The sequence below is a fragment of the Chinchilla lanigera genome, unplaced genomic scaffold, assembly GCF_000276665.1.
Source record: "Chinchilla lanigera isolate Chin_1 unplaced genomic scaffold, ChiLan1.0 scaffold00012, whole genome shotgun sequence".
NCBI classification, from domain to species: Eukaryota; Metazoa; Chordata; class Mammalia; order Rodentia; family Chinchillidae; genus Chinchilla; species Chinchilla lanigera.
In genome coordinates, this window is record NW_004955413.1 from 22,705,520 (window position 1) to 22,732,405 (window position 26,886).

The 26,886-nt window shown below is 47.5% G+C and overlaps 2 protein-coding genes across 6 annotated transcripts; one reads left to right on the forward strand and one right to left on the reverse strand.

Annotated features, from left to right (window-relative positions):
• Nucleotides 1–1,343: 1,343 nt before the first annotated feature.
• Nucleotides 1,344–14,379, forward strand: LOC102016907 (apolipoprotein L2-like). 4 transcript variants are annotated; one of them, XM_013511694.1, is made up of 5 exons: nucleotides 1,344–1,438; nucleotides 1,608–1,932; nucleotides 6,003–6,337; nucleotides 9,131–9,257; nucleotides 12,324–14,379. In XM_013511694.1, the coding sequence occupies exons 3-5, from the start codon at nucleotides 6,298–6,300 to the stop codon at nucleotides 13,174–13,176; spliced, it is 1,020 nt and encodes a 339-aa protein (XP_013367148.1). In that variant the 5' UTR covers nucleotides 1,344–1,438; nucleotides 1,608–1,932; nucleotides 6,003–6,297; the 3' UTR covers nucleotides 13,177–14,379. The 4 variants fall into 4 exon arrangements, with proteins under 4 accessions (XP_013367148.1, XP_005379211.1, XP_013367147.1 ...); XM_005379154.1 differs by having other exon boundaries at nucleotides 6,242–6,337; XM_013511693.1 differs by lacking the exon at nucleotides 1,608–1,932.
• Nucleotides 14,380–15,974: 1,595 nt separating this feature from the next.
• Nucleotides 15,975–25,059, reverse strand: LOC102017437 (apolipoprotein L3-like). Of its 2 annotated transcripts, XR_001232942.1 has the most exons (3): nucleotides 24,934–25,059; nucleotides 17,388–19,508; nucleotides 15,975–16,623 (listed from the first exon to the last, which is right to left on the reverse strand). XR_001232942.1 is itself a non-coding variant. In XM_013511284.1 (2 exons), the coding sequence occupies exons 1-2, from the start codon at nucleotides 25,053–25,055 to the stop codon at nucleotides 18,647–18,649; spliced, it is 984 nt and encodes a 327-aa protein (XP_013366738.1). In that variant the 5' UTR covers nucleotides 25,056–25,059; the 3' UTR covers nucleotides 17,175–18,646. The 2 variants fall into 2 exon arrangements, 1 of the variants encoding a protein (XP_013366738.1); XM_013511284.1 differs by lacking the exon at nucleotides 15,975–16,623 and having other exon boundaries at nucleotides 17,175–19,508.
• Between the last annotated feature and the right edge of the window lie 1,827 nt (nucleotides 25,060–26,886).

The following is a 26,886-nucleotide window of genomic DNA, read 5'->3' on the forward strand; positions in this document are numbered from 1 at the left end:
TCAAAGAGCAGTAAAAGCCATGCAAGCTTTATTGTGTGGTCACTCACTGACCTTCCTTCATGGATGGGATGTGAGCATGAGGCCTCATCGACATTTGCCCGCTGCAGGACAGGCCCAGGCTGGCTTGTGGGGTCCGGCCCCCTCCCAGCTCTCCCGGCATCTTCTCCCTGGGGTGAAGCACAAAATTCCTCTGAAACTCAGCTGTGCGACTCACTAGGCTGGACGGGTAGTGGCCCTGCCCCGAAAGGTGCCCTAGTGTTCCTCTGCCCCAGGCTTCTACTACCCACTGAGCTAGCTGATTTTCTACCCTGCCTATGCTTATTTATCTTTGAAGACAGGACGCCTATGGGCAGGAGGTGCTTCCTTAGCTGAAACTGGTTGCACCTGAGGTGGCTGTGGGTGTGACAACCAGGCAATCTCTCCCTTCATTCTAATCCCACTGGCATGCTAAGTGACACCCGCCCCCCGAGATGACCTTTGACAATGGCCATGGGGATGGCTCAAAAAGGCAATCAACAAAGTGAAAAGCAGTGGCGCCCAAATTCCAGGAAGATCTCAACTATCCCCAGAAAAGAAGTCAGTGATTTCCCATTCTCATCCTCATTTTCTACACCTCACACTTCTGACTTCCCCACCCCTATCAGGTTGAGAAGATGGCTTTGGAGTCTGCCTCCCACTTCTCATCAGGAATAAAAGCCTCTTTCATTGCTCAATGGGTCATTGGTCTTAATACTGGTTCTGAGAGGGAGAAAAGATGGGGTTTGGGGTCAAACACTGGCACTAGCTGGGAGCACAGCAGTGGAGTCTAGAGATGCTGAAAGGACTCAGAGAAAGGTGAACATAAGAGGTCCAGGGGTGAGGAGGTGCTCTGGAGGAAGATCCTGCAAAAGTAAAAGTCTGGGGACCTTGTTTTCTGTGGTACAGTACTTACCAGTATTTGCAAGGCCCTGCTCCATCCCTAGCATTGCCCTCCCCCTGTCCACAGACAGGATATCCTCAGCAGGCTTCCACCAAACATGCAGAGGGGTGCAGAGCATGTGGGATCCATGCTGATGGCGAAAGGGACAGGGAGACGGGTGTGCTGGGAGCAGGTGTGTACAATGGATGAGGTAGGTACAGTTCCTAGGGGTGCTGGGCATGGTGATTGGAGGTCTGTCTATCCACAGACCCCCATCTGTCAGTGGCTGGTCTTTCCTTCCCCAAAGTGAGCTGGCTGCAAGTACCTGGCCTGTGAGGTCTGAGCTGGCTCCTCTCAGTGGGTCAACAAGGAGGGTGGGGTGAGGGAGGTGCCCAGCAGGAGGTTGGGTAATCATGAGCTGCTCAGAAATTCTGAGTTTCAGTTCCCTGTTGGGAGCCTGATTCTCTGCCCGGACGACGCCTCTCCTCACTACTCAGACCCCATTCTGCGACAGGATTTGCACAGCTCACCGAGGCTGGGGTAAGTCCCAACATGGACAGAGGCAGAGTGTTTGGCAAGTTGGGAAAGCCAGAGAAGGATTAGTGTTCCCAGGTCATAGATGAGCTCAGAGAAAAAGGGAACGGGACTCAGATTCCACAATTCAGCTGGATTTGTGCCCAGGTTTGTGTCTGACTACTCCCCTCCCTAGGACCTTAAAAGAAGAGAGAAGAAGATCACACAGATGGGTCACAAGCTTCGTCTGGGCTCAGCTCAGGTGAACGAGACACAATCATGTGACCCTGAGAAGAGGTGGATGTGGTAGTGGCCAGTGCTTTTGAAAATTTGGAGGAGCCAAAGGAGGTGGAGGAGGCCAGAGAACCCAGAGCACATCTGTCCTTGTGGGCTTGGTCACCCTGAGGCTGGCACTGCTATGGAGCATATGGGGACAAAGGATTTCTTTTGAGATACAAGGAGCCCAGTGGTTGACTCACCCAGACTGTCCCTGAGTACCTGCCCTGTTCCAGGTCCTACAGGTAAATTGAGGTCGTAGGAGGAGACTGAGCTGCCTGGGGCCCAGACATGCTGAGCAGGTATATGACAGCCCTGCGTCCATGACCCTCATTGGTCCCCTGGCTCAGCCTGTTGGGGCGGGAAGAAGCAGGCAGAGGCTGTGCTGCGTGCTGGACAGGCATGGAGCCCAGATGTGGGCACCAAAAGGGGCAAGTTGCAGAGTGGTGTCCCCAGCAGCACTGTGGCTTTGTAACTTAGACTCTATTCTGTGCTCTCTTCTGGTTGGATGGTTAGTTATCTCTTTTCTTCTTGGTGTTAAAACCAAACTTCTCTGAGCATCACTCTCACATCCTTGCACACTCTTACTCTAAGTGGCCAGGACACACTTGTGGGGCATTCGAAACTAGGTGGGAATTGCTGAACATTCTCCAAAACTCTAGAATGTTCTATGCCCCACCCACCAAGATGGAGTGCATGGCCATATGTGTGGGCAGTAGTGTTTATTTTAGATCTGGCCAAGTTGCTAGTTTACAAATACACCTCTGTGGAAGAGCTAGTATGTCCTGATTTGTGCCAGCAGAGGAGCAGCCGGGGCACTAACGACATAGTCTCCACCCCTTTCTCCTGAAAGTCCCTGGCCACACTCCTGAGTGGCAGGTGTGAAGGGTGGGGGTGGGAGGTGGAGCTAGACCTGAGTGTGGTCCTGGGGTCACCTGGACACCAGGCCTGGAAGACCACCTCAGGACCTTCCATTCTTCAGCTGTAGGTCAGCCCAGTGTTTATTGAATTTTTCTCCTTTTCATTCTCCCCTTTCTCCTGCTATAAAATATCAAGGTTGTAGGGAGGGGACACAGGTAATAGCTGGAAACTCAGAAGTCTGGTAGAACTACCCAAAGGACCTGAAATCACTGGTGTAATGTGTGTGCAAAGTGAGTCATAGTCCTAGTTGTGCTCTGCTAGAAAGAGCTGAACATGGAGAGAGGGAAAAAGCAACTGGTATTACTCCCCTGGGAGGGAAGTGAACCTGGGCTGTGTCCTCAGAGGCTGGGGCTCCGTGTCCCATGAGTGCCTCCCAAATGAGTGTGTAGGGCAGGGGGTGCTGGGGACAGAGGCCACGCTGGTTGGTCTTAGGGGTCTTAATGCGACTGCAGCAGGGATGATGACAGGGGCCCTGGCTTGAGTGAACCCAGTCTCCTGGTGTTGCAGAAAAACCGATATCAAACCAAATGGAAGACTCTTTGCACCAAGGCATTAAAAGGCAACTTTAACTATATTAGTCTGCTGAGAAACCTAGAGACTCATATCACCAGCCCAGAGTTATGTTTGGGTTCGTTTTACATAGGGTTTGCAAATGGGAAGTACACAGCTGATAGTACGTTATTACCTGATTGGTTACATGGAATACAAGAATTAGGTCATACATTGTCAGGCAGGTTTACTTCAAAAGAATTGTTTAACACTCTGGAAAGGAGAAGAGTGGGTACGAGTAGAGCAAGTAGAATTAAATGGGTCGTGACTGGGCCAGTCTGTCCTAGACCTGAACTCCTTCAAGCAAGTTTGAAATAAAATATATTTTTGTAACTAAGAAAAACACAAGCCGGACAGTCAAGAAGGCCCAGCATATTATCAAAGAGAAGCAGATAGCCAAGGCTGACTATTACGTGACAGGCAGCGTGAGCATAGTCACAGGCTATGAACTGATTTCTAACTTTTGCTATAATATACCTACAAGTCTGCTATTCTATAGATGTGTCCTTACATGAGGTGTCCAGATAAAAGGACCCAGGAGTCTCCTCTTTCCAAGGGAGCCGGAGAAAGCTTGGTGCAACCAGCAGGGAGGAGCTGGTCCTGGCATGGAGGGAAGGTAGGGCAGTTGTCCAGGGGAGGGTGTAGCCCAGCACAGGCTTCAGAAGATATGCAGATCGTGGTCCAGGAAGGGCCTGGAACGAAGGTGCACAGTGGGAAGAGAGAGGTGAGGACGGAGGAGCTGCAGCAGGCAGCAGGGCCTGGGTGTTCAGGGTTTGAACTTGACCTTCACAGCACATTAAAGATCCCTTAGGAGGCGTGTGCTGTCATAACCCTTGGGAGTTGACCATATTGACCACTGAGAGGAAGAGGCTATGCTGGAACCTCTGTTCTGTCGCCTTGGAGAACACAGAACACAGCTGACAGGGAAGGGAGGGCTCCTTGCTGGGCTGAGGCTATGGCCAGGACAGAGCCAGACAGGCGCCACCCAGGCTTCTCCCTGGGAACATCCCTTCTCCTCCACCAACAGCCTTTGCAGGAACTGAGCGGTTGGCAGGCTCAGCCACAGTGCCTTGCTCACTGTGTCCCTCACGGGCACCCAGCGGAGGCTCCAGACAAGAGTTAAAGTGAGGCTGAGAGTGAGTAGATAGGATGAGACCCAGGGTGCAGACTCACTGACCATGTGTGGAGTCACCAAGGCCCCGGATCTTTCTGCCTCACCCATCCTCTGCCTCAGCTGCCAGTCCCAGCATCAGGAGACCTCAGAATGCCAGTCTGTCTCTGGATCAGGCAGGACTGGACTCAGAAAGAAGGTCCCTTAGAACACATGTCCCTGAGAAACCTCTCAGCCGACTTTCTCTTGTGCCTCTTTGGTCAGGCCTAGGTCAGACAGTCAGTCCTGACAGCCAAGAGCCCTAGGAAGCAGAAACCTGGATTTCCTGTGGCCAAGCCCAGTAAGAGCCAGGTGAGAGGGGAAGAGGGTAGCTTTGCACTTACCGGCCAGGCATCCCATGGCCGTGGGAGCCTGCGGTGCTGAGACAGTGTCACAGAGCAAAGAGCTGGATCCGGATGTGACCAGACCTGCTGTGTCCTAGTCAGAGACAAGGACTTGCTGGGAGCTGTCCCCACCTTGGGTGGGCCTGACAGGGACACTTCACACCTGCATGGGCTTATTCTTTCCTTCTCACGTGGCAGAAGTCATCTGTGTCTCTGAAGGCAGTGTCCCCCAGCCCAGGGACACACTGGTCACTCCCATGGTCAGTGGAACAGGTGGAGTTTGCTGCATTACTTGAGGGACAGGGAGGGGGGTGTGACTCCACAGCCCTCAGGCAGGGGCGCTAGAAACAACCCTTGTGGATGGTCTCAGGTTGGGTGGGTGGAGGAGGCTCTGCACTGTGGCTGTGGAAAGTGAGGGGTGCCTCTACCTACGGGCATCTCAGCCACCCTATCTGTGGGGGGCAGGGACCAGAGCCAGGTAAAGCTGTCCTTGATAGCAAAATAACAGTCATTCTTTGTAGCCAAGAGAGTGTGTCCATGGCTATAATAAAATCCCTGAGAGCAGGTTATTGATAAAGTTGAGGATTATTTACCTCCTGGAGGCTGGGAATTCTAAGAGCATGAGGCTGTCATCTCCTAGACCTCGGAGGGGACCATCTCGTGTACCTTAAGATGGTGGAGGGCATCACAGAACAAAGCTGCAAAATGGAGGCAAAGTTTACACAAGGAAAATGCTCTGCACTGTTGTTCTTACTCTGGATGAAAAACAATGTGAGCTGCAAAATGCAGGGCAGGGCAGTAGAGGGGGCTCAGCAACTGCAGAAATACAGAAGCAAGGCAGGAAAGAGCACCCGAGGGCACAGGGAAGTTTACTAAGGCAGGGCCACGGGCACAGGGGACCAGATATGAATTTGGAATGAGAAGCATCACTGACAATAAACACCCATGCATGAGTATATATGTTCTGTATTTTAGGGAATAGAGTGCAGTCTTCAAATCATGGGATTTGGATCTGAGAGTACTGAGTTCAAGTCTGGCCCCTGCACTTCTGTGAAAACTTGGACGCATTACCTGGCCTTCCTGATGGTTCCCACAGCTTTAAAACGAGCCGTGGAAGTCCTCACCCCATGGGGTGTGTGAGCACTGAATGAGGTGCAGGGAAGGAGGCTGCACACTGCAGACCCTCGATAAACACCAACCAACGTCTTCAGCAAACACGAGTGTTCCCAGCAGAACTGGGAACACTGCTAAGCCACTTAGCAGAACGTGGCTTCCCACTTCTCTGTGTGTGGGTTCCATGGGATCTACATGGCTGTGTCCTCACCCCATTACTCTCTTTGTTCCCTCACAGGATCCAAGGTCTCTGCCTGGCAGGGGTGAAGACAGAGGGACCTGGAGCAGGATAACTGCTTTCCTTTATACAGAGCCCAGAGCTTGGGGAACAGAGCTCACCCTGGGTGACATCTGTTTTGACCTGTAGTGCTGTCCTGGAGGAAGGCCTAGGAGACCCCGAAGCTAGCTCCTCGCTTACTACCTTTGCCGCATTTGGCTGCCCTTCCATTTCACGACCTCTTTGCTCCTGCCCTCCAGCCTGGACACCCTGGTGAGCTGGGAGGAAAACTCTCAGAGACTCTGCTGCTGACATCATGGCTACTGCTGCTAACAAGGCCTGTGCTCCCTCCCCAGGTACTCGGCTTCCTCTTCTCTGGGGGTTCCTCTTTTCCCCTCCCACTGAGGTGCAGCCCTGGCCCAGAGCCATTATGCAGAATAGTTGAGGATAGGAAAGGGGACCCCTGAGGGACATATGGATCTTCTCATCAGAGCCTGGGGTTTCCCTTCTCAGTCCTCTCCTCAAGGACAGAGCTGAGGTGCTCACTTCCTCCCCAGCCCTCCTCCTAGTCAGGGCCGCAGGTGAGTACAGGACTGCTGGGCTCCTGGAATGAACCTTCCTTGTGTAACAGTGGGCAGCCTGGGTCCGGATCCCACCGGAAAGTGTGTTTCCTGACACATGCAGAAATTGGCTCCAGAGTCCCAGGCCCGCTGCCTGATTCCTGACCAATCAGGGCCGGCTACTCCTTTCAGCCCCAACTGGTGAAAGTAATGGTGGGAAGCAGGGAAGGAGCCTGGACGGGTGCAGCTCTAGGGAAGACACGAGGCCCTGTGTGGTCAGCCCGGCCTCAGAGGTGCTGTGCTGAGCCCCGGATTCTACAGACGAGGGGCCTGCAGTGTGCACAGTCACACGGCCTGTGTCAGGGGGTCTGGTGGCCGTTGTCTCAGCACTGGGCAGGCGGGGCTTGTGCGAAGCAATGAGGAAGTGTCCACCCTGCTGTAGTTTCCCGCTGGACATGTGCAGGCCCCAGGAAGAGTCAGTGCTTTCACAGAGGCAGCCTCTCAGCCTTGTCCAAGATCACAAGGGTCAGAGAGGAGAGTCCAGCCCCACCTCATCCCCGCCCACCTGAGCAATGCCCTCCACTGCCAGGCTCAGAGCACAAGGATCCTGTTTGCGGCACAGTTTTACCCAGTAGTGCATAGCTTCAAACCTTTATATGTTTAAAAAAATCTAACCAGTAAATTCTAAAGTGGATTGCTTAAGTTATAGGAAAATTTACACACATGAAACCTCTAAGGGTTACAAAAAATTGGGCAGTTAAACTTGGGTTTAAATGATGAGCTTTCTTCTTCCTGACTTTGGGCAGCGCTTGTCCTGGCTGGGTCTCAGTTTGTTCATGAAGTAAGGAGAATGTCTCTCCTGTGAGGACCCAGTGCAGACACTTTATATTAAGTCTCAGCAGCACACAGGAATATACACTGGTACCCAGCCCCCGCCTGTAATTCCGTTACCTCCTGTCCTGCACACACACACTTTCTGGGTGACTCAGTCAGTAACTCCGCCCTCTGCTGACCTGAGACCACTTACAGCCTTTACACTATTTACCACATTTAAGGTCAACATTCATTTATTTCCATGTGAACACATCAATGTATCTGACTCTCACAATTAACAAGTAGTGTATCAGGTGTGCTCTGTGTTTTCTTTCTAAAGGATTGAAAATTCCTTTTAATTGTCTCTATCAAAGTACACAGTGGAAAAAATGTGAATGTTCTCAACAAAAAGAAATGACAAATGTTTGAGGTAATAAGATAGAACTTTCCTTGAACTATCACACTGTACTTGATAAATACAATTGGTATGTGTTCATTAAAATAAACATCTGAAAAATATTTTTTAAAGATTACAGGTTCTGGATCCCTAAACATATCTAGGTCCCATGGATTAAGAGGCTCTTCTCTCTGCCTTGCTCTCTCTCTGAATACACATACATTTACTCTCTATACTCTGTGTGTAGTATAGCACATACAGTCTGCATCAGTTCACAAGCTCAATTCTTTCCCTGGTTCTGGTTACAAACTGAGCTGCTCAAGAACAGAAGGAAATTTTCCCATGAGGTCAACATTGAACCTCAGCACTGGCTTTTTTTTTTTTTTTTTCTGGTACCGGGAGTTGAACTCACGACCTTGCACTTGCCAGGCAGGGATTGTGCCGCTGAGCTAAATCCCCAGCCCCTGAACCACTGGCTTTGATTCAGTTCTTGTCCAGCTCTGTTTGCCACCAGAATCATGGAAAGAACGAAGTTCGTGAACTGAGGTACCACTCTATATGTAATGTCAGATAAATAATTTGCAAAAGCAACACACAACCTTACTGTGCTCTACATGCTCTACTATTGATACTTCTGTTTCCTCTTAAAAGTGCTGCTCTGAACCCAGTGAATGAATTTCAGAATGTACTAAGGGTTTGAAACTCACGTTGGAAGATGCAGGTACACACCATGTGACACACAGTGCGCACGGGGTATGTGACCCCATGTGTGGGAGTTTGCCGCTCCCCAGGCTGAGGTTCACTTTCTGAGCTCTGTGCTGAAGGCGCTTCCCCGGTGTGCTAGTCCCCTCCTGGGACCGCCACAGGGTCCACAGGCTGGCAGCTTCAACAACAGAAGCCTCTTTTCTACTGGTTCGGGAAGCCAAATCCATGATGGAGATGGGGCAGGGCTGTTTCTAGTCAGGGCTTTTCCTGGTTTGCAGAAGGAGTCTTCTCACTGTGTGTGCACATGGCCTTTCTCTGTGCATGGGGGGAGGGAGAGAGAGGAAGAAGAGGGAAAGAGAAGAAGGAGGAAGAGAAGAGAGAGAGAGATTTTTCCTTATAAGGACACCAGTCCTACAGATTAAGGTCCTACCTTTATGATCTCATTTGATCTAAATTACCACACCTCCTTAAAGCTCTATCTCCACATTTGGACAGTGGGGTTCAGGGCTTAACATACAAGTTTGGGACACACATTTTGGTCCTTAATACTAGTTTCTCCATCTAAAGGGTCTGATGTGACAGAAGCTCCTAGGATGAATATGAACCACCTGTGCTCAAAGCCGTTTACGCTCTCCTGCTCTGTCACTGACCCTGGTCCTTTCTTCCTCCACCAGACACTGACAGCTTCGTAGAGGTCGTCCTTGAGCATATCCTGCACACACTGAGCAGTGAGGATCTGCAGCAACTGCTGACTGACGATGTCGCCTGGGAGATACTGGTGGAGACGACCGATTTGACCAGGTCACCTGTGTGGGGTGCCCCAGCAATGCTGCCCACATGTCCACTGGGCTGGGGCTCTCAGGGACAGACACACTTCCACCAAGGTGTTCCTGTGGCAGGGGTTCAGGGTGCCTCTTTCCCACAGTCCCTGAGGGACCTGATCTCCATGTCATTCCCTGGCAGTGAATGGCCTCAGGATTCAGGGACAGGGCATCCACAGGGGCCGCTCCCTGCTGCCGACGGCCCCTTATGCAGCCTTTGCTGTTCCCTTCAACACATTCTACCTTAGTTTCTTCATTCATCGAGTTTCATTGTAAGAAAAATAGGATAAGGCATGAAAGTGCTGAGCATGTGGCTGGCACACAGCAGGGGCTCAAGTGAAGGGAACTGACAGGGCAGGAGGGAGAGAGCAGGGCCAAGCCTGCTCGCGACAGATGGGAGCCAAGAAGGACTTGCTTGAGAAAGTCGTGTAAATGCAGATCTCATCAGTGTGTTTCTAGGGTTCTGGCTCAGGTCATTTACCTTTGCATCTGGGGAACTGTACAAATACAACAAGACACTTATTTTTGTGGTATTTATGTGAATGTCACTTGGTGTGTTCTGTGTAATACAGGAACTATGTTGTCCAGGCTGGCATCAAACTTTGCATCATCCTGCTTCAGCCTCCTGAGTGCTGGGAGTGCTGGGGTGTACTAGTATGCTGTGCCAAGGTGCAGACAGCCCACCATGGAGTAGGGTAGAGGTGGGTGGACCCTGGCTGACTGTCAGCTACAGGGCTGCAGGCTGATGCCTGGGACACCAGGATTGTGATGTGTTCTGTGGGAGCAGAGATTCAATCTGATAGGATTGTAGTGAGCTGGGAGTCAGAGGACGAAGACAGCTTCCCAGAGGCCCACAGCAACCTGCGACAGGGTCAGAGCCAGGGCTGAGGACAGAGCAGACGGGGTCTGGGATGGAGCAGTAATAAGAAGCCTGGGGCTGCAGGGCTGGACATTGAGAGAAGGCAGGTGCTGAAGGCTCAAAGCATGGGGAGTCCTGGCCCAGCAGAGGACACAGTCGGCGAGGGCTTGTTTCTTGCCCTTGTTGGGACCCATCCCAGACAGCTCAGAGGGCTGTGCTGGTGGGTGGTTGTCTCCTCCAAGTACTCCTGGTCACTGGGGAGTTCTCTGCTCTCATTTGGGACCCTCTTCTATTCACACAGAGTAGCCCTGACCATCAGGAAGCAGTGGCTTAGTGACAGAGTCCTCAGATAGAATGATTGACAGCTTTGTGTAGTCTGCAAGTCTGAAGACACTGAAAGACCACAACACAAAAGGGACTTTCTCTATTATCATGTGCAGTTCCACGGTTCTCATGCTGTAGATGCAGAGATGGGTCTCAAGGTCTCCCAATTCACTGCACACGGCCTTTGCACAAACTCATGAGAAGTGTCCCTGGCTAAGGTGTCATTTTGGCTCATGACATCTGACAGGAATGTCCTGATCGTAGGGTTGGGTGTGTACGTAACCTGCAGGGTAGGTAGAGAGGTTGGAGCGAGGGTAAAAGCCAGGTCTCCTCCTTCCCAATCAGATCTGGTAGCAGCTGGATCTATCAACCTTCAGCTCAAAGTACAAAGGGCATCAGACGTTGGAATAGAGTGGGCAGGAGGCCACCTGAACTGTTTTGATCTCTTTTGCCTCAGAGCATTTACTTTTTATATCTTATTACTCAGGGTGAACCAAACTGCAAATCCAATGGCACAGTCTCCCAGGTTGCCCTTATTTTTGGCATCACTGAAAATCTGAGAATTCCTCAAAACCCCATGCAGATGTGACAATTCACTAGAGGGACTCGGAGTACCACTGCAGAGGTTTGTTACACTCACAGGAACAGGCCCAGGGTGTAACTGCTCAGAGAAAAGGTTCCAGCGGTCAGAATCCAGCAGGTGTCGAGCATGGAGCTTGCATTTTCTCCAGGACACAGCGCTCCCTCATATGATGCGCAACAATTCACAAGGGGATGCCGGGCTGCAAGGCTCAGCCTGTGAAGGGAAACATCACCCTGACGCGTGGCTGAGCAGGCACCAGATGCACTGGAAAGCCAAGGTCAAAGCCCACTGGAAAAGAGGGTCAGAGGGTTCCAACAATGTTTTAGTCCTGCCTTGTTCTCTAGACGTCAGGGCTGACCTGCAGGTTCCATCTGCTTCTGGAGGTCAGTCATTTTAATTCGCAGTTTCTCTGAAGTCAGAAATGATCCCCAAGCTCCTGTCACCCATCACATAGTAAGGACGGGCATCCGGTATAGGAAATCCCTGGGATAAGGAGTATTTCCCACAATAGATATTTTCTGATTTTGAAACATTTGCTGGTACATTAAAAGATAGCTTGTGAATGTGACTCCAAGCAAAACATGAAATCATTTATGTTTCTCTACACCTTGTGTGCATAGCGCTGATGTAATTTCATGCAATTTTTCAGCATAATTGTGCTTTGACTGTGACCCATCCCTTAGGTCAGGCATGGAACTTTCTACTTGTTGCATCATGTCCATGTTGGTGCTCAAAAGGTTTCAGATTTTAGTGTTTTTCAGATTTATGTTTTTGGAGTAGGAATGCTCAGCCACTGTTGTCCCCAGGCCAACACAGACACTCCTAACAGTCAGGAATTCCAGGGACCTACAGATCACAACCTAGCAGCTGAGGGCAAAGTGCAGGCTTCCCTTCAGTTAAGATTAACTCCTCACTTTGTTTTAAGATTCTCTGAACTAAGGCTCTCCCCATTCTTGTTCCCATTCTCCACGTTCCTCTACAGTGTTTCTGTTCCACAAACACATTACTCATCACGGCATCGACCTTGCATGAGATGGTGCTTTATCAAATACCCACCATTAAAAAGAGCATCTGAAAATGATGTATGGTCATGGACCCCCTCATGAAACAATGATATCCAAAACATGTTTCTATCTAAAAGAAAAATTCTGTGCATCTGTGTAATTCTTTTTCAGTTGATTATCATGAACCTCTGTCATGTACGCAGGATACACCTTACAGAGCCCATTTTCCAAACAGACAAACTGCCTTTCTTAACCCTTTGACATTTTCTGTTCCAGGGAGGAGGTAGATGCTGTGCGTGAGGCTCTGACTGAGCCTGAAGCAGACAGTGATGAAGACCTTCAGGTGAGGGAGAGGTTCTTGAATGCATTTCCTCATGTGAAAAAGGAGCTGGAGGAGGGCATAGCCAAGCTCTATGCCCTTGCAGAGAAGGTTGACAAGGTGCACAAGGACTGCACCATCACCAACGTGGTGGCCGGCTCCAGCGGTGCTGTCTCTGGCATCCTCACCATCCTTGGCCTGGCTCTGGCACCTGTGACAGCAGGTGGCAGTCTGGTGCTGTCAGCTACTGGAATAGGGCTGGGAGCAGCTGCTGCTGTGACTGGTGTTTCTGCGAGCATCGTAGACCACTCAAACAAGTTGTCAGCACAAGCTGAAGCCAGACGCCTGCTGTCAACCAGCATGAACACACAGAAGGAGGTTCTACAGATTGTGGATGAGGTCACACCTGAAGTTGTTTCTGCAACCAGAAAGTGTATGGAAGCCTTTGAAGGCATTGAGAAAAATATCTGTGCCGTTAATGTGGTCAAATCCAAACCTCGGTTACTAGCCAATGCCAACCGCCTCATGAGAACTGGGGAAATCTCAGTCCGAAGTCGTAAGCAGGTGCAGAGAACCCTTGGAGGAACTGTTCTGGCAATGTCCAAAGAAGAACGGATCACGAGTGCAGCAAATGCTGGTGTTGCCCTTCTGAAGGATATGTACAACCTTGTGCAAGCCTTGGCACATTTGCAGGCGGGGGCAAAGACAGAATCAGCTGCAGAGATCAGGCAGCAGGCTCAGGTTCTGGAGAGGAAGCTGGAGGAGCTCATCCAGATCCATGAGAGTTTGCAGGTGGACTTGACTAAGTGACAGAGTCCCCAAGCAGTGCAGAGCTCAGGGCACAGGTGCATTTGAAACACAGAGACAAAGGCACTAAATGCTATAGAGGGGAAAAGAGGGTGAGATCAAGTCTATGCAACTGGGTGTTAAAGAACAGTGCATTTCTGTGGCTGAGCCCAAGCAGGGAGGGGTTAAGGTAGATGAAGTGGATTAAAGAGAAGGCAAGGTCCTGGGGCTTGGCATAAGGGAGAAGCAGTGACTAAAGAGTATAGGAATTAGGAAAAAAGAGTTTCTTTTGTCATAAGAACTCTCTGGGGACCTGGATAAAAGCAGTTACAGGAAGAAGCAGTGGGACAGAAGAGCAGAAGATGGAAATAGCCACAGTGTGTGTCTCCTGCCAGGTGAACTGGGCTCCCTGCAGGTTTGAACTCAGTTCCTTGACTTCCGGCTGACTTGAACTTGGTTCCAACTCACCCTGATGCCAGGAGCTGCTAGATGGAGCCAACAGTTGCTTTGCATTCCGAGGTCAGTTGGCCCCTCTCAGGGATGCTCACTGGCTAATCCCACTCTTCTGGGCATCTCTGAATCCGAATAGCTCACCAGCCACTGCCGTCTACTGCACCCACCGCTCCATTGCACTGGTGCCTTTCTCTGCAGAGACTCTGGGGTTGCCAGTAGTCACCATGCACCTCCAGGTTCAGATCATCCTTCCCACACTGTGTGTCAGGGCTCAGGGAGAATGCCCTGCTTGCCACCTCCCTCTTTCTTGTTGAAGTCTCTTTGTTTTCCCCATGGACTTCAATTTTCACATCAGATCCTCCCTAGATCCCAGCGACCCATCTGGACACAAATCTCAGAGAGGCTGTTTCTCTGCTGTTCACCACGCTACCACCTTCCCAGAGGCTGCAAGTGTGCTGATCTTACCACAGCCATCTTGAATCCTAACTGATGCCATTGTCCCTGACAAACATTTACCTTCTCTTCCCTGCATTGTTTCTCATCATACCATAGATAAACACAACCCTTATTTGGTACTTGGAATTTTGCTGCCAGATCCAGGTGATATCAGTCCCAGGAATGTCCTAATGTTTTTGATGTTAGCTTGAGAGAAACCAGGTACATTCCAGCTTGGATGGGCTCACTTGGGTAAAGTTTATGAAGATCCACCAGTCTTGCTTCTGCCCTTGAGCAAGGTTCTGTACATTGACACTCAATAAAGGTTAGACTCTCTAATTCTGAATCTTTCTGCCTCTTTCTTTGGTCTGAGTGTATCTTCTTCCTTTGACAAACAGTTAATTTATACCTAATTTTCATGGAATAATCAGTTTATATTTGTTAAACCAGAACATAAGATAGAAAGAGCCAGACAGATCAGAGACATTACCCTGTACAGCAGCCCCTTCCCAACTGACCAAAAACCTGAGGTTCAGAGAGGTTGATCTCTTGACACCCACCTGATTGATCTCTGCAGACCTCCAGGGTCATGACATATTCCTAGAATCTGGTTTCATCTCCCTCACAAGTAAATGACTGTTCCAGTGTAACACTCAGAATTTCATTAGAATTTTGATGAAAATAGGGCTGGACACCTGCCACGTGCTCCACTAACACTACTGTCATGATCATCACCATCACCATTATCAAGTAGTCACAGCCTAAGCCAGGCGCAGTGCTCCATGCCTGTAATTCCAGCATTTGAGATGCTGAAGCAGGAGAATTTTTAGTTCAAGACCAACCTGACTACAGGGTGAGAACTTGTCTCAAAAAGGAAGGAAGAAGAGGAGGAGAAGAAGAAGGAGATGGAGACAGAGAAGGAAAACAAGAAGGGGAAGGGGAAAAGGAAGAGAAGAGGGAAATGAAGGGAAGTACAAAGGGAAGGGAGTGTAGGACCACCTGGGCAACTCTGCTTGAAAGAGAAGCAACTGTCTCCATTTTGGCTAATCTGACCCTATTTCCATGTACGGATACATACAGAGCTGGCTAGGACTTTTCCTTATCACTTCAACTGGATTTAAGCAATGCATATTGGTCTGGCCAAGGTGGTGATGGTAACTTTAGAACACAGCAGGTGTGTTTCCCAGACTCCTCATTGTTCCCTTGTGTGAGCCGGGATGAGGCGGGATGTTGAGCCAGTGTTCCACACTGTTGGCTGGGATCCAGCTTCCTTGGGACAGAGGCTATGACTTCCTGGGGCTTGAAAGGTTACACGTCAGAGATGAGGCACAGACCCAAAAACATTAGATATTATCCCAACTGTGTTATGCAGATTACTCTTTCTGCATATCCTTCTCTCTGCATTTGCAGAGGTGATTTCAGGCCTCCTGCCTGGCCCAGCTCATGGTACCTAGTACTTCCCATGGTTCTCACAGTCACTCATCCTCAAGCCACTACTTTCTTCATGAATGAATAAAACCTGGATTCGGCCTTGGGTCAAGGCCTTTGTTCTAGATATGAACATGACTGGACTTAGGACCCCTTGGCTCCCCATAACTACAAATGTGCCTTAGTGTCTTTATTCTCACCATGGGTTGCAGTGGAAGTGGTAGATTGAAATTAACTCATTAGAATTCCAGTAACTTTTCATGGGATTACAAATGTAAACTTCCAGGGCCACAACGAGGACCTGGAGGGCTCTCTATAGAAAGGGGCAAGAGGAGGAGGTGTGGAGAAGAAGAGGAATGGAGGGAGCAGGAGGTTGTTACTGCTAGACTAAGGCATAGGTGAGATGACTCTGGAAAACAGGACTAGAGAACAAGAAGAAAACAAAGTGATGTTGCTTGGATGGGAGACTGTGAAGAGCACAGACAGAGGAACTTCTGTTTGTTTTTTATTTTTACATTTTAGTAGTGTTTTGCAGTACATAAGTATGTTCACCATACAGAGTTAGCACGTGTACATTAAACATCTTAATTCTTTTATTGCCCTTCCCGCCACCCTCCCTCCACCCTTCCTCAATCTCTAGGTCCCCTTTTACACTCCTCTTTCTTCTGTATTTCAGCAAGTATAACTCTACTTCCTTCCATTTTCAACTCTATTGTGTTCCTGATCTTCCCATTGTTTGTTCCTACATTTGTCTCTATTCATGCTGCCAAAGTATATTTAGTCCAAAATATACACTTTCTTCCTATTCCCCACACTCTCTACTCCCTTCTTATCACTAATTTCTCTAGATTCTCCAGATAGACTTCAGATTCTTGACTGACTTGACCCACTTGCTATCTGCATTAACACCTTCCTTTTAAAAAGCATCTTCTATGCACTGTTCAACCACAAAAAATTCAAACTCCTTAACACTCATTTGCATAGACTTTATCTTATCCTCTATATTAATCATTTTTCTGATAATTGGAAAAATACCCAACGCATTCAACACACAGTTGGAGAGATTTCTTTTGTCTCATGGTTTTAGGGGTTCAGTCCACGGCTGGCTGGCTCCAAGGCAGAAACCACACGGTAGAAGGGCCTGATGGAGGGAAGCTGCTCCACCCATGGCAGGCAGAAGTAGAGAGAGAGGAGAAGAGTTAGGTAGACGAATGACCCCTTTCAGGTCACACCCACCCAGAGTTACCCCTCCCCTTTTCTGATTAGGCCCCACAGCCTAAAATATTCAGCCATAAAAATCATCATTAATCCATTGATGAGTATAGTGCCACCAGGATCCAATCACCTTCCAAACTCCCCACCTCTGAACACAGGAGATTTTGAGAGATATTTAAGATCTAAACAATAATAACTTCTTTTCTCCTTTTTCAATTTTTCTTTTTATTAGTACAGTGCACGTTTGCAGTACATAGTGATTACACTCTTCATGGGGAGTTAGTACTTGTGCTTAACACATCTTAATTCTTTCTTTCATCACTAGCCCCTCCTTTTCCTCTCCCTCCCTCCATCCCATGGTCCCTTTCCCATTTGCAATATATCTATCTGCCTATTTCCTACTATCTAACTTTTATTTTGTTCTTTATTTACATTTTTGGTTTCTCATATGAGAAACCATGGGATATTTAAACTTCTATGTCTGATTTATTTCACTTAATAGGATAGTCTCAAGTTGCATCCATTTTTCTACAAATGACTCAGAAAAATCCCCTTTTTCCTCTAATAAAATGCCTCCAACATTCCATGACTTGTCCAGTACATGTCATGTGACCTCTGCACTATTTGTGGAGGGAGTCACTTACTTGGGCCCAAATACACTGAGTCTTGCACAAGGTAGTACACATCCATCAAAAAGACCATACCTGTAATGACTTCACCCACGATCTGGCTCCTGAACTTCTTGCTCAAGCATTTGGCCTGGCTCTCTAGAAATAATCTCTCCATGTCTCAGGGGAAGTGGTCTCTCAGGGGAAATGGCCCCAGTTGCACCTCTGAACACAAGCTTGCACATTTATTAAACAAAGGAGAGGTTACCCTTAGGAGTTGCTAGCCTTTTCTTTCCATGGGCCCCAGGCCTGCTGGAAGCTCTTGGCTTCCAGTCTTCTCACCATGCTTTATTCTTCACCATGACTACCAATGGCACAATTTGGTTTCCAGGGCTGGCAAAAAACTGAGCAATGGACTTGATTCCAAGGAATACAGGGGAGGTCATTCTAACTTTTAGTGTCATCTTTCTTTTTTTCTTCAGTGTTTACTAACTTTCATTGTAGAAGACTTTCATGTTGATTAAGCTGATTCCTAGCATTAAATTTCATTTCTATTTTAATTTTTTGGGGTGGTGCTGTGAATGCAATTGCTTTCCTGATTTGCTTGTCATCTAGCTCATTACTGTTGTTTAGATATGTGTTTGATTTTTTCAAGTTGTTAGTGTGCCCTGCTGCCTTGTTGAACTTGTTTTTCAAATGTAGAAGTCTTTTAAGAGAGTCTTCAGAATCTTCTAAATATAGATTCATAGCATCTATAAATATGAATAACTTAACTTCTCCTTTTCTTATTTATGTTGTTTTTCTTTCTCTTGAGTAGTTGCTATCTAAAATTTCAAGCCCTACATTTAATAGCAGTGGAGCAAGTGGACATCTTCACCTGGTTCCTGATTTTAGAGTAAGTTCTTTCAGTTTTTCTCCATTCAGGATGATGTTTATATGGATTTGTGGTAAATAGACTATATTAGATTGAGGTATAATCCTGCAATCTGTAGTTCCTTCAGGGCTTTTGTCATAAGTGGATGTTGAATTTTGTGAAGGCTTTTTCTGCATGAATCGAGATGATCTGATTTTTATCCTTGCTCCTATTTATGTGGTGCACTATGTATACTGACTTTCATTTCTTGAACTCTTCTTGCATCTTGCCTTCTCTTTAACCAAAATGTAATCTGCATTAACCTCTCTCTTGCCGTGGTCACTCACAAAAAACACCAAACTCCTTCATGCCCAGTTGCATAGCCTTGATCTCATCCTTTTCCTCCTGCCATTATAATGTGTGCATCTGTCCATACCTCTGTCCAGAGCACGTACCCTGACCTGTGCATTGTTTGGGGGAAGGGTCACTGAGTCAGACCTAACTACAAAGTCCTGTGGATCTGGATGAGCTCCTCCAACATCTTCTCCAGCTCCTGAGCTTTTTGCTGCAGTTCTTCAGCTAGCGGTGCCCTTGCCCCATTACGTAAATGCTTTGAGTCTTTCACAATGTAGTACACATCCATCCCAAGGAAGAAACCTCCTTGGACCACACCCAGGATCCGAGCTCTTCTGGTCATGGACAGGGCAGTGCCTTGAAGTGCTCTCTGCACCAACTGAGCCCTTTGGGCAGAGAGTCCCCCAGTGGTTATGAAGCGGATGGCATCGCACACCAAGAGAGGGTTGGCTAGGGCTCTCCTGAGAGAATGAATGTTCTCCACCATGTCTTTAATGTTCTTGATGAATTTCCTACAATTTCTAATAAATTCAGGTGCAATCTTATCCACAGCCACTAGCAATTTCTTCACGTTGTCCTCACTGGTTGACAGGATGTGGCTGGCTTTAGCTTCAGCTGAGCATATGTTTGACTCTTCTATGATGGAGGTGGTAACACTAACTGCACAAGTCACCACTCCCAGACCTTTCCCAGCGGCTGAGAGCAGTAGACTGCCCCCTGCTGTGAATGGTGCTAGACTCAGGCCAAGGATGTTCATGACTCCAGAGACAGCACCAACAGAGCTGGTCACCACACTGGAGACGGTGCAGTCTTTGTGCACCTTGTGAACCTTATTGGCAATGGCACGAAGTCTCCAGGTACATGACTCAATGTCCGCTTTTACCTTAGGAAACATTTCCAAAAACTTCTTCCTAGCCAAGGTGTCTTCCTGGAGTCTTTTTTTTTTGTTCTCTGTTGTCCTGTTTGCTGTTAACTTCTTTAAATAATCATGCAGCTCCTTTGCTTCATCCCTGCAACAGTAAAGGTCTGGTGTTAAGAAAGGCATTTTATTTATCTGTAAAGTAGGATCAGTAGGGTCTATCCTGCATAAATTACAGGGGCTTTACTGTAAATGAAATGGAAATAAATTTTACAGATAGACATAACTTTTCCTTCACCAGTGAACATGTTTGGTACATCATAGATGGGGTGTATGGTTGTTAGTGAACCCAAAGGCCATTGAGTACATTCATCTTAAGATTCTCTTTAGAGGCAGACATTTCATAAGATGCTTTCTTTCTTCAGGTCAGTGTGATCACTGCCAAGTTGTATGTAGAATAGGAGCTCTGCAGATGAGCAAAGAGAAGGGAAAAGTGCGGCAACTGAATGCTTAATTCAGAGAGACTTAGTGTGTAGTGAAAAATTAATCTTACTCAAGGATGCCTCGTTTTGCCCTCTTGATTGGCGAGTGATCTATCTGAAAGGCACTTGGAATCTTTTCCCCACTTGAATGTGTGTGTTTGACTGGAGACTTTGGTTGCAGTGCCATATAGTTTGGCACACCTACTCTGAAAATCTTATATCAAAAAATGCTCACCACCCTGACAGCTTTTAAACACTTGCCTGAGGGCACAAGTAGAAAATTCCACACGTGACCTTGTTGGATAGGTCACAGTCAAGGCACAGGCATACTAAAATATTATATAGAATTACTTTCACATTACATAAAAAAGCATAAATGAATTTCATCCTTTAGATGTGGGTCCTGGCCCCAAAATTTCTCATAATTTATCAACAAATTTTTCAAAATAAAAAAAAAAATCTAGAATCTGCAACACTATTCGTAAAAGACACTAGGCCTTCTGCTGGGGGCCCAGCACAACCCCACCACACAGGCGCCCGCCCGGGGATGGGGAGGCCGCGTGGCTGGGGCCCGCCTGGGGAGGCCGAGCATCTGGGGAGCGCCGGCTCTCGTGGGCCCAGTGCAGCTCCACTGCACTGGCACCCAGAAATGCAGGCAGCAGCTGCCCGGGAAGTGGCATGGAGACGCATGTTGGCCCTTGGGCTGGCCACCACCACGTGGTCGAGAACCACCGTGCCACAGAGAAGCACCGACACACTAGGCCCGCCCAGAGACCTGTGTGAACCATCCCGACATGGAGAAGCCTCTGGGAAAACATGCCACACAGCGGGTCGCTCTTGGCCCTGCCCTTGAGAGTCAGAAAGGCCCGGAGTCAGCGGAGGAGCAGATGCTGAACAAGGACTCGGAGAACACAAGAGTATCGACACCCGACAACTCAGAGGTCGAGCTGACTGGGGACGCGAGAGTCATTCGGGAGCCAGAAACCTAGAGGACCTTGCGCAATACCTGAGGAGACCACCCTGGAGGTCATTCTTCCCCTAACTGTGCAGGCTGCAGTGGAGGGGAGAGTGGAGCTCCAGAGAGGTCTGCACCAAGACTTCGTGGATTACATGGTGGCCCAATATTCAGGTTCTGTAGAACCGCCTTCATGGAGAAGGTCCATGTCTAGGTTACCTGCCTGAGACACTTCGCACCTGATAGTGCTGACACTGACTAGCGGGCCAAGGTCTTCATCTACACATTCCTGCTGCCTGTGTTGACGGTTGGGGAGAGGACACTAAGTGGTTGCGGGGTCCCAATGTGCTGGAAGGCTGGCGAGAACACCCCTCTGCTTTCTTAGACAAGAGGCATTGATAAAGCATACTTTCCTGGATCCCAGTTCAGTAGGGGGACAAACTATTCTTGAGGATGGGTTTGTTGCTCAGTCAGCCCCAGATAGTGGAAGGGGGCTGCGGAGGATGGCTTTTGCCCCCGCTTGAGATGTTAGTGGGAGTCGCCTCCTCACTGTCCTGTGGCCGTGACGAAGGGTAGGCCAAGGGGAGAGGGCAGAGAGACCCGAAAGGGGACGGCTACCTTTGATGCAACGCTGGGAAAGGCAGACCACGGGGCTGGTTCTTGGAGCCCCAGCAGGGGCTTGTCGACTGCATTCGTCTGCTGCTGCTGTTGGGAACCAGGCCACCTTGGGAGGGACTGCCCTGGGAGGCCCCCTGGGCCATGCTCTGACCATGGGGGTGGCTACTGGAGGTTGGGCTGCCCTCTGGAGAGGGGACCCCAGGGCTCAGACCCCTCCTACCAGCTGGTCCGGCAGGAATGTAGGGGCCCAGGGCATACTCTGCCTTCTCCCTCTGGTTGGACCATTGTCTTCAAGGAGAAGTCCCATGAAATCATGATTATAGAGGAAAAAGTGGACAACCCATTGCTGGACACAGGTGCTAGTCTCTCGGTCCTTCTTTTCAGTCCTGACCTTCCAGCCGTCACACCTCAGTGAGGGGAGTCACTGATGAGATAATTTGCTATTTTTCACAACCCTTGGGCTGTAACTACTTGTTGGATCTTTCCTGCATATCTTTGTTTTCCTGAGAAACCACTTTGAGGATGCCAACATGTATTGCAGCAGCCAGTGATGATTTCCTACCAATCTATCCATAACTCTGTACTGTTTGTATTGTTCCTATGCTATTTTGTAAACAGATGTATGTTTATTACTATGTGCTTTCAACAACAACCATTGAGAATAGTCAATGATTATTTGATTGATCACTCATGTATAGCTCTATTTGTTTTCCCTAGAGACCACTTTAGAGAAACCAAGCTATAGTATAACAAGCATTGATAATTTCCTGCCATTTTTGTCTGTAACTCACTATTATATATCTATTTGTTTTCCTGAGAAACTATCTTGAAGATGCCAATAGGTAAAATAACAACCATTGATAATGTCCTACCACTTTGTCTGGAATTCGGTGAATCCCCCTATTGCTATGTTGTCCTTCTTTTACTCTTAAAAAAAAAAAAAGACACTAGGCCTTCATATGGTGATGTTGATGGTGATTATGGGTTCATTTCTGTCCTACAGTAAAGTAACTAACCTCTGGGATGGGAAGGAGTCTTCAGGTAAACCATGAGGACACTGTGGTCCAGCCCACCAAAACTCTAGACATCAAGGATTGGCTTAAAAGTGACTCTTCCTTGATCAAAATTTAGTTAGAAACATCTGAGCCTCTTTTCAACTAGTAGTTGACTTGGCTTTCAATTTCTGCCCTGTGACTTTGGGCTTAGCAAGACTCCTATCAGGTCAGATGAATGAGAAGCTCTTTCTTTACACCTGTCCAAGTTCCCATCCCTGAACTTGTGTTATCCCAAGACCTGCTTTAGGAAGAGACCCACTAAACCTTGTTGCCAGATTTCCCCTACTCTTGACGTCCCTAGTAGTTGTTAGCTCACAACTGCCCATCTTTTCTTCTTGGTTCTAAGTTTCTAGCTGTCTTTACTGTATCTGATCTCTCTCCCGCATTGCCACAATCCTCCTGTTTAAAGCCTTCTGCACTGCTCTGATGTGTGTTTGAATAATATATTATGTCTCAGGGTGAGCCACACTGATTGGCAATATTCCATCTGAATTGTCACACATTCAGTACAGGGCTGCACTGTGTCCTGTGGACAATAAATGCTGCATGTTTGAAACTCCCCAGACTCTGCCTTATGTATCTGTTCCTCTGACTGATTTTAACTGTGTCCTTTCCTGGAGATAAACTGTGTCATAACTGTTTACAGTGAGTTCTGTAAATTCTCTTAAATCAACCCTGTAGGTGGTTGGTATCAAAAATAAGAATGGTCTTAGGGCCTGTGCCCTCAGACTCTGCAGTTTGGGTAATTCTTGGAAATTAAAACTGAAAAATGGAAACCCCAGAATCAGAAGAGTTTGTGCATCTTGTTTGGTCTCCCATCAGCTCTAGACCTGTCCTGATGCCCTTTGCCCATCCCAACTAAATGTCCCTGAGTCCTGTTGCTTCTGCAGTAGAATGGAATCAGGAGACCTGGCTGCTGGCACTGCCTACACCCTGACTCTGCAACTGGCTTACTGCATCTTGACATACCCCACTCCTCTCCTGACCTGGCACCCCCAGATTCAGAGTGTTTCTCAGATAAACACCTTAGTTGGTGACAGCTTCAGGTGTGTGCAGCCAAGGGCAGGTACAAAGATTCATATGACATAAGGACCCATCTACAGGAATTGCTAGGCCTAAATGGACATGAATTTGGATTTGATAATAGAGGGAGTATTTTCCTTTTTGGTGAGGACTTCTGAGTCTCTTGGACTCTCCAGAATTGCACAGGTAGAGAGCAAATTATTCCCTCTTCAGAAGTTCTCACTAAGCCACACTGCCTTCCAAATGGTCAAGGGCTACTAGTGTAGAAGGGTATCCAAAATGAGAGCTGAGAACTGCCCAGCACCCAGAACCCATAGCCCCCTATACTCATCAGTGATGGTCCCTGGCAGGAGGACAAAGCATCCCATTACCTGTCACGTGTTTTCTGCTGGGCCCATGGCCTGCCTATGCTTTGAACATTTGGCCCCTCCTTTGGCTCACACTGGTCCCAACCCTGTGGCCCCAGATTTCATAAATTGCTCCATTCAACTGTCCCTCTCCCTCAGTCCTGAGCCTTGGATCTTACCCCAGTGCATTTTTCTAGGTCTTTTGTAAGGTACTATCTGAGGGTACTTAGTTCCCTCCATTTACCCCACAGCTCACTCCCAGGCCTTCGCCACTGTCCTGTCAGATCGAATCACTGGTGCTGACACACAGTTGACAATCTCAGTGTCCACAGCATAAGCCTGGAGTCTGGGATCAGGCAGAAACAGCCCCGTTTCCACCCAGATCTGTCCAATTCCACTCTGGCTTCTTTGCCTTTGTGGCCACAGAAAGATGTTACTGTGTTTGTATAGTTCCTTGGCTGGGGAAAAAAAATGGTCAGATGTGGAATCCCAAGGAACATGCACTAATCACATTTAAAGGAGTCTTTTTTGTTTCATTTTCTTGTTTGTTTGTTTGGTTTTTGGTACCAGGAATCGAATTCAGGACCTTGTGCTTGCCAGGCAAACACTGTGCCACTAAGCTATCTCCCCGGCCAACATTTAATTGTTTTAACCCACCGGGAAGCCAGTCCTTCTTGGCTGGCATATCACCGAAGGAGACCCTTGGCCCTACTTTCTTCCCACCTGGCTTTTAAAATTTGGCTTTGCTTGATCACCCACTGTGTGTTACCCTATGTTAAGCACTTTCTATGTGTTATCTTATTTTCTTACAATAAAACACAATGGATGAAGCAACTAAGGCAGAAAGTGGTAAAGTAACTTGTGAAAGTCACATAACAAGCAGGTGCCAGAAGTGATCCTGTCCCTTCTGAGGGTCAACTCCCCTCCGCCTGAGGTCATGCATTGCCAAGGAATAACAGGGAAGGAATTTCCCTCAAGGGTTTTGGAGAAGGGTCACTATCAACCAGGAAATTGCCTGGAGAAGGGATATGTGACTAGAGTAATCCAGTGCAATGAGGGTCAGGTTGGCATTGCTCAGGGGCACTATGCAAGATACCTAGACAATCCAGCTTCTTCCACAAAGGTCTTCCAGACTTTATTATGAGTTAGTAGCCTCAGCAGATCATCTGTACTCATGGTGTTCAGGATACACTTCATGACATTCTCAATGAAGTCCATGCTGTCTAGCTGGGGAGAAAAAGAACAAGGTTAGAAGAGAGCATGGTACAGTGTAAGTGGCTAAATGTTCATCTTCTTGAGCAGCTCTCACATGGGTTTGGGGGTTTTTGTTTTATTTTATTTTTTTCCATTACTAGGAATTGAACCAACGGCCTTTCCTGTACTAGAGAAGTGCTCATCCACCAACCTATAAACCTAGGTCTTTTTAATTGTGTGTTGAGACTAGGTCTTCCAAAGCTGCCTAGATGAGCTTGAATTTGCCATCTTCTGGCCTCAGCCACCTGAGGAGTTGGGAATCAGGTGTGTGCCACAATGTTTGGACAAATGTGATATTTTTTGATGGAGCCTGTGGTGTTATGAACTAAATTATGTCTCTAAATTTCATATGATAAAGACTTAACTCCCTGTCTCCATATTTGGAGATAGGACCAATAAAGCACTAAAGTAATTAAGATTGAATGAAGTTGCAAATTTAGGGCTGAGATCCATAGGACTTGTGTCCATATAAGAACAGAAGAGACACTAAACCTCTCCCTCTCCTTCTCCTTCTCTCTTCCCTTTCTCTCTTTCTCTCTTTCTCTCTCTCTCTCTCTCGCTTTTTCACTCTCTCACTCTCTCTCTCTCAGTCTCACTCTCATTTGCACACTTCCTCTCTCTCTGTCTCACTCTCTCTCCATGGACAATAGAAAGGCTATATCCACACACAGTGAGAAGGTTCCTTCTGCAGCAAGACTAGAGCCCTCAGCAGAAACCATCCCTGCCACCTGTCACACACGATCTATGACTTTGTCTCCCACAACTATCAGAAAAAAGGCCATCTTTTGTTTAAGCCACCTAGTCTTAGAATCAAAAAGATAACAAACACAGATTTGTGGAATGGATCAAGAAATAAAAGCTAACAGTATGATATATATAACAAATACATTTAACCCCAAAGAAAAATCACAGATTAAAAAAAAAAATCAAAGCATTGAAATTAATATTCCATGAAATGGGAAACCCAAATCAAGCAGAAGTAGTTATCCTGTTTTCAGATGAAGTGGATTTCAAGCTAAAAATAATCAGAAGCAGCAAAGAATGTCACTAGATATTGAGGCTCAACTCAACAGGAAGAGATAACAATTATAAACATATATGAACCAAACACTGGTGAAACTAACCTCATACAACAAACATCACTGGATATACAAAATCATATAAAAATCAGCACTATTACAGTAGGGGACTGCAATACCCCACTGTCACAAATAAATCAAGTAGACAAAAGAATCATCAGAAAAACATCAGAGTTGAACCAAACCCTTGAACAATAGATTTAATAGATACCTACAGAGTGTTCCACTCAATTAAAAGAGAATACACATTCTTCTCAGCAGCACATGAAATTTTCTTCAAAATAGACCACACTTGCTAATAAAGCACAATTAAGTAGAGACAAAAGAATTGAAATTATCCCATGCATATTATCAGATCATAGGGCAATGAAAAGAAACCAATGGTAAAGAAACTATAGAAATATACAAATGAATGGAAATTAAGCAATACACTCTTGAATAACCAATGGCTTGTAGAAAACCTCAAGGAAGAAATTAGCTTCTAGAATCAAACCATAATACCAGTACAACATACCAGAACTGATGAAGCACAATGAAAACAGTACTTGGAAAATGTTTATACTTGCGAATGCACACAATGAAAAGCACAGTGAGCTCAAACAAACAAATAATGTAATTATCCCCCGCGCCTTGCGCCCAGGCAGCGAGTTCTCCGGGAGCTGCAGCGCTCCTGGGTCCGAGGGTGGGCCGGACTCATACCACCGCGATTCCCAGCC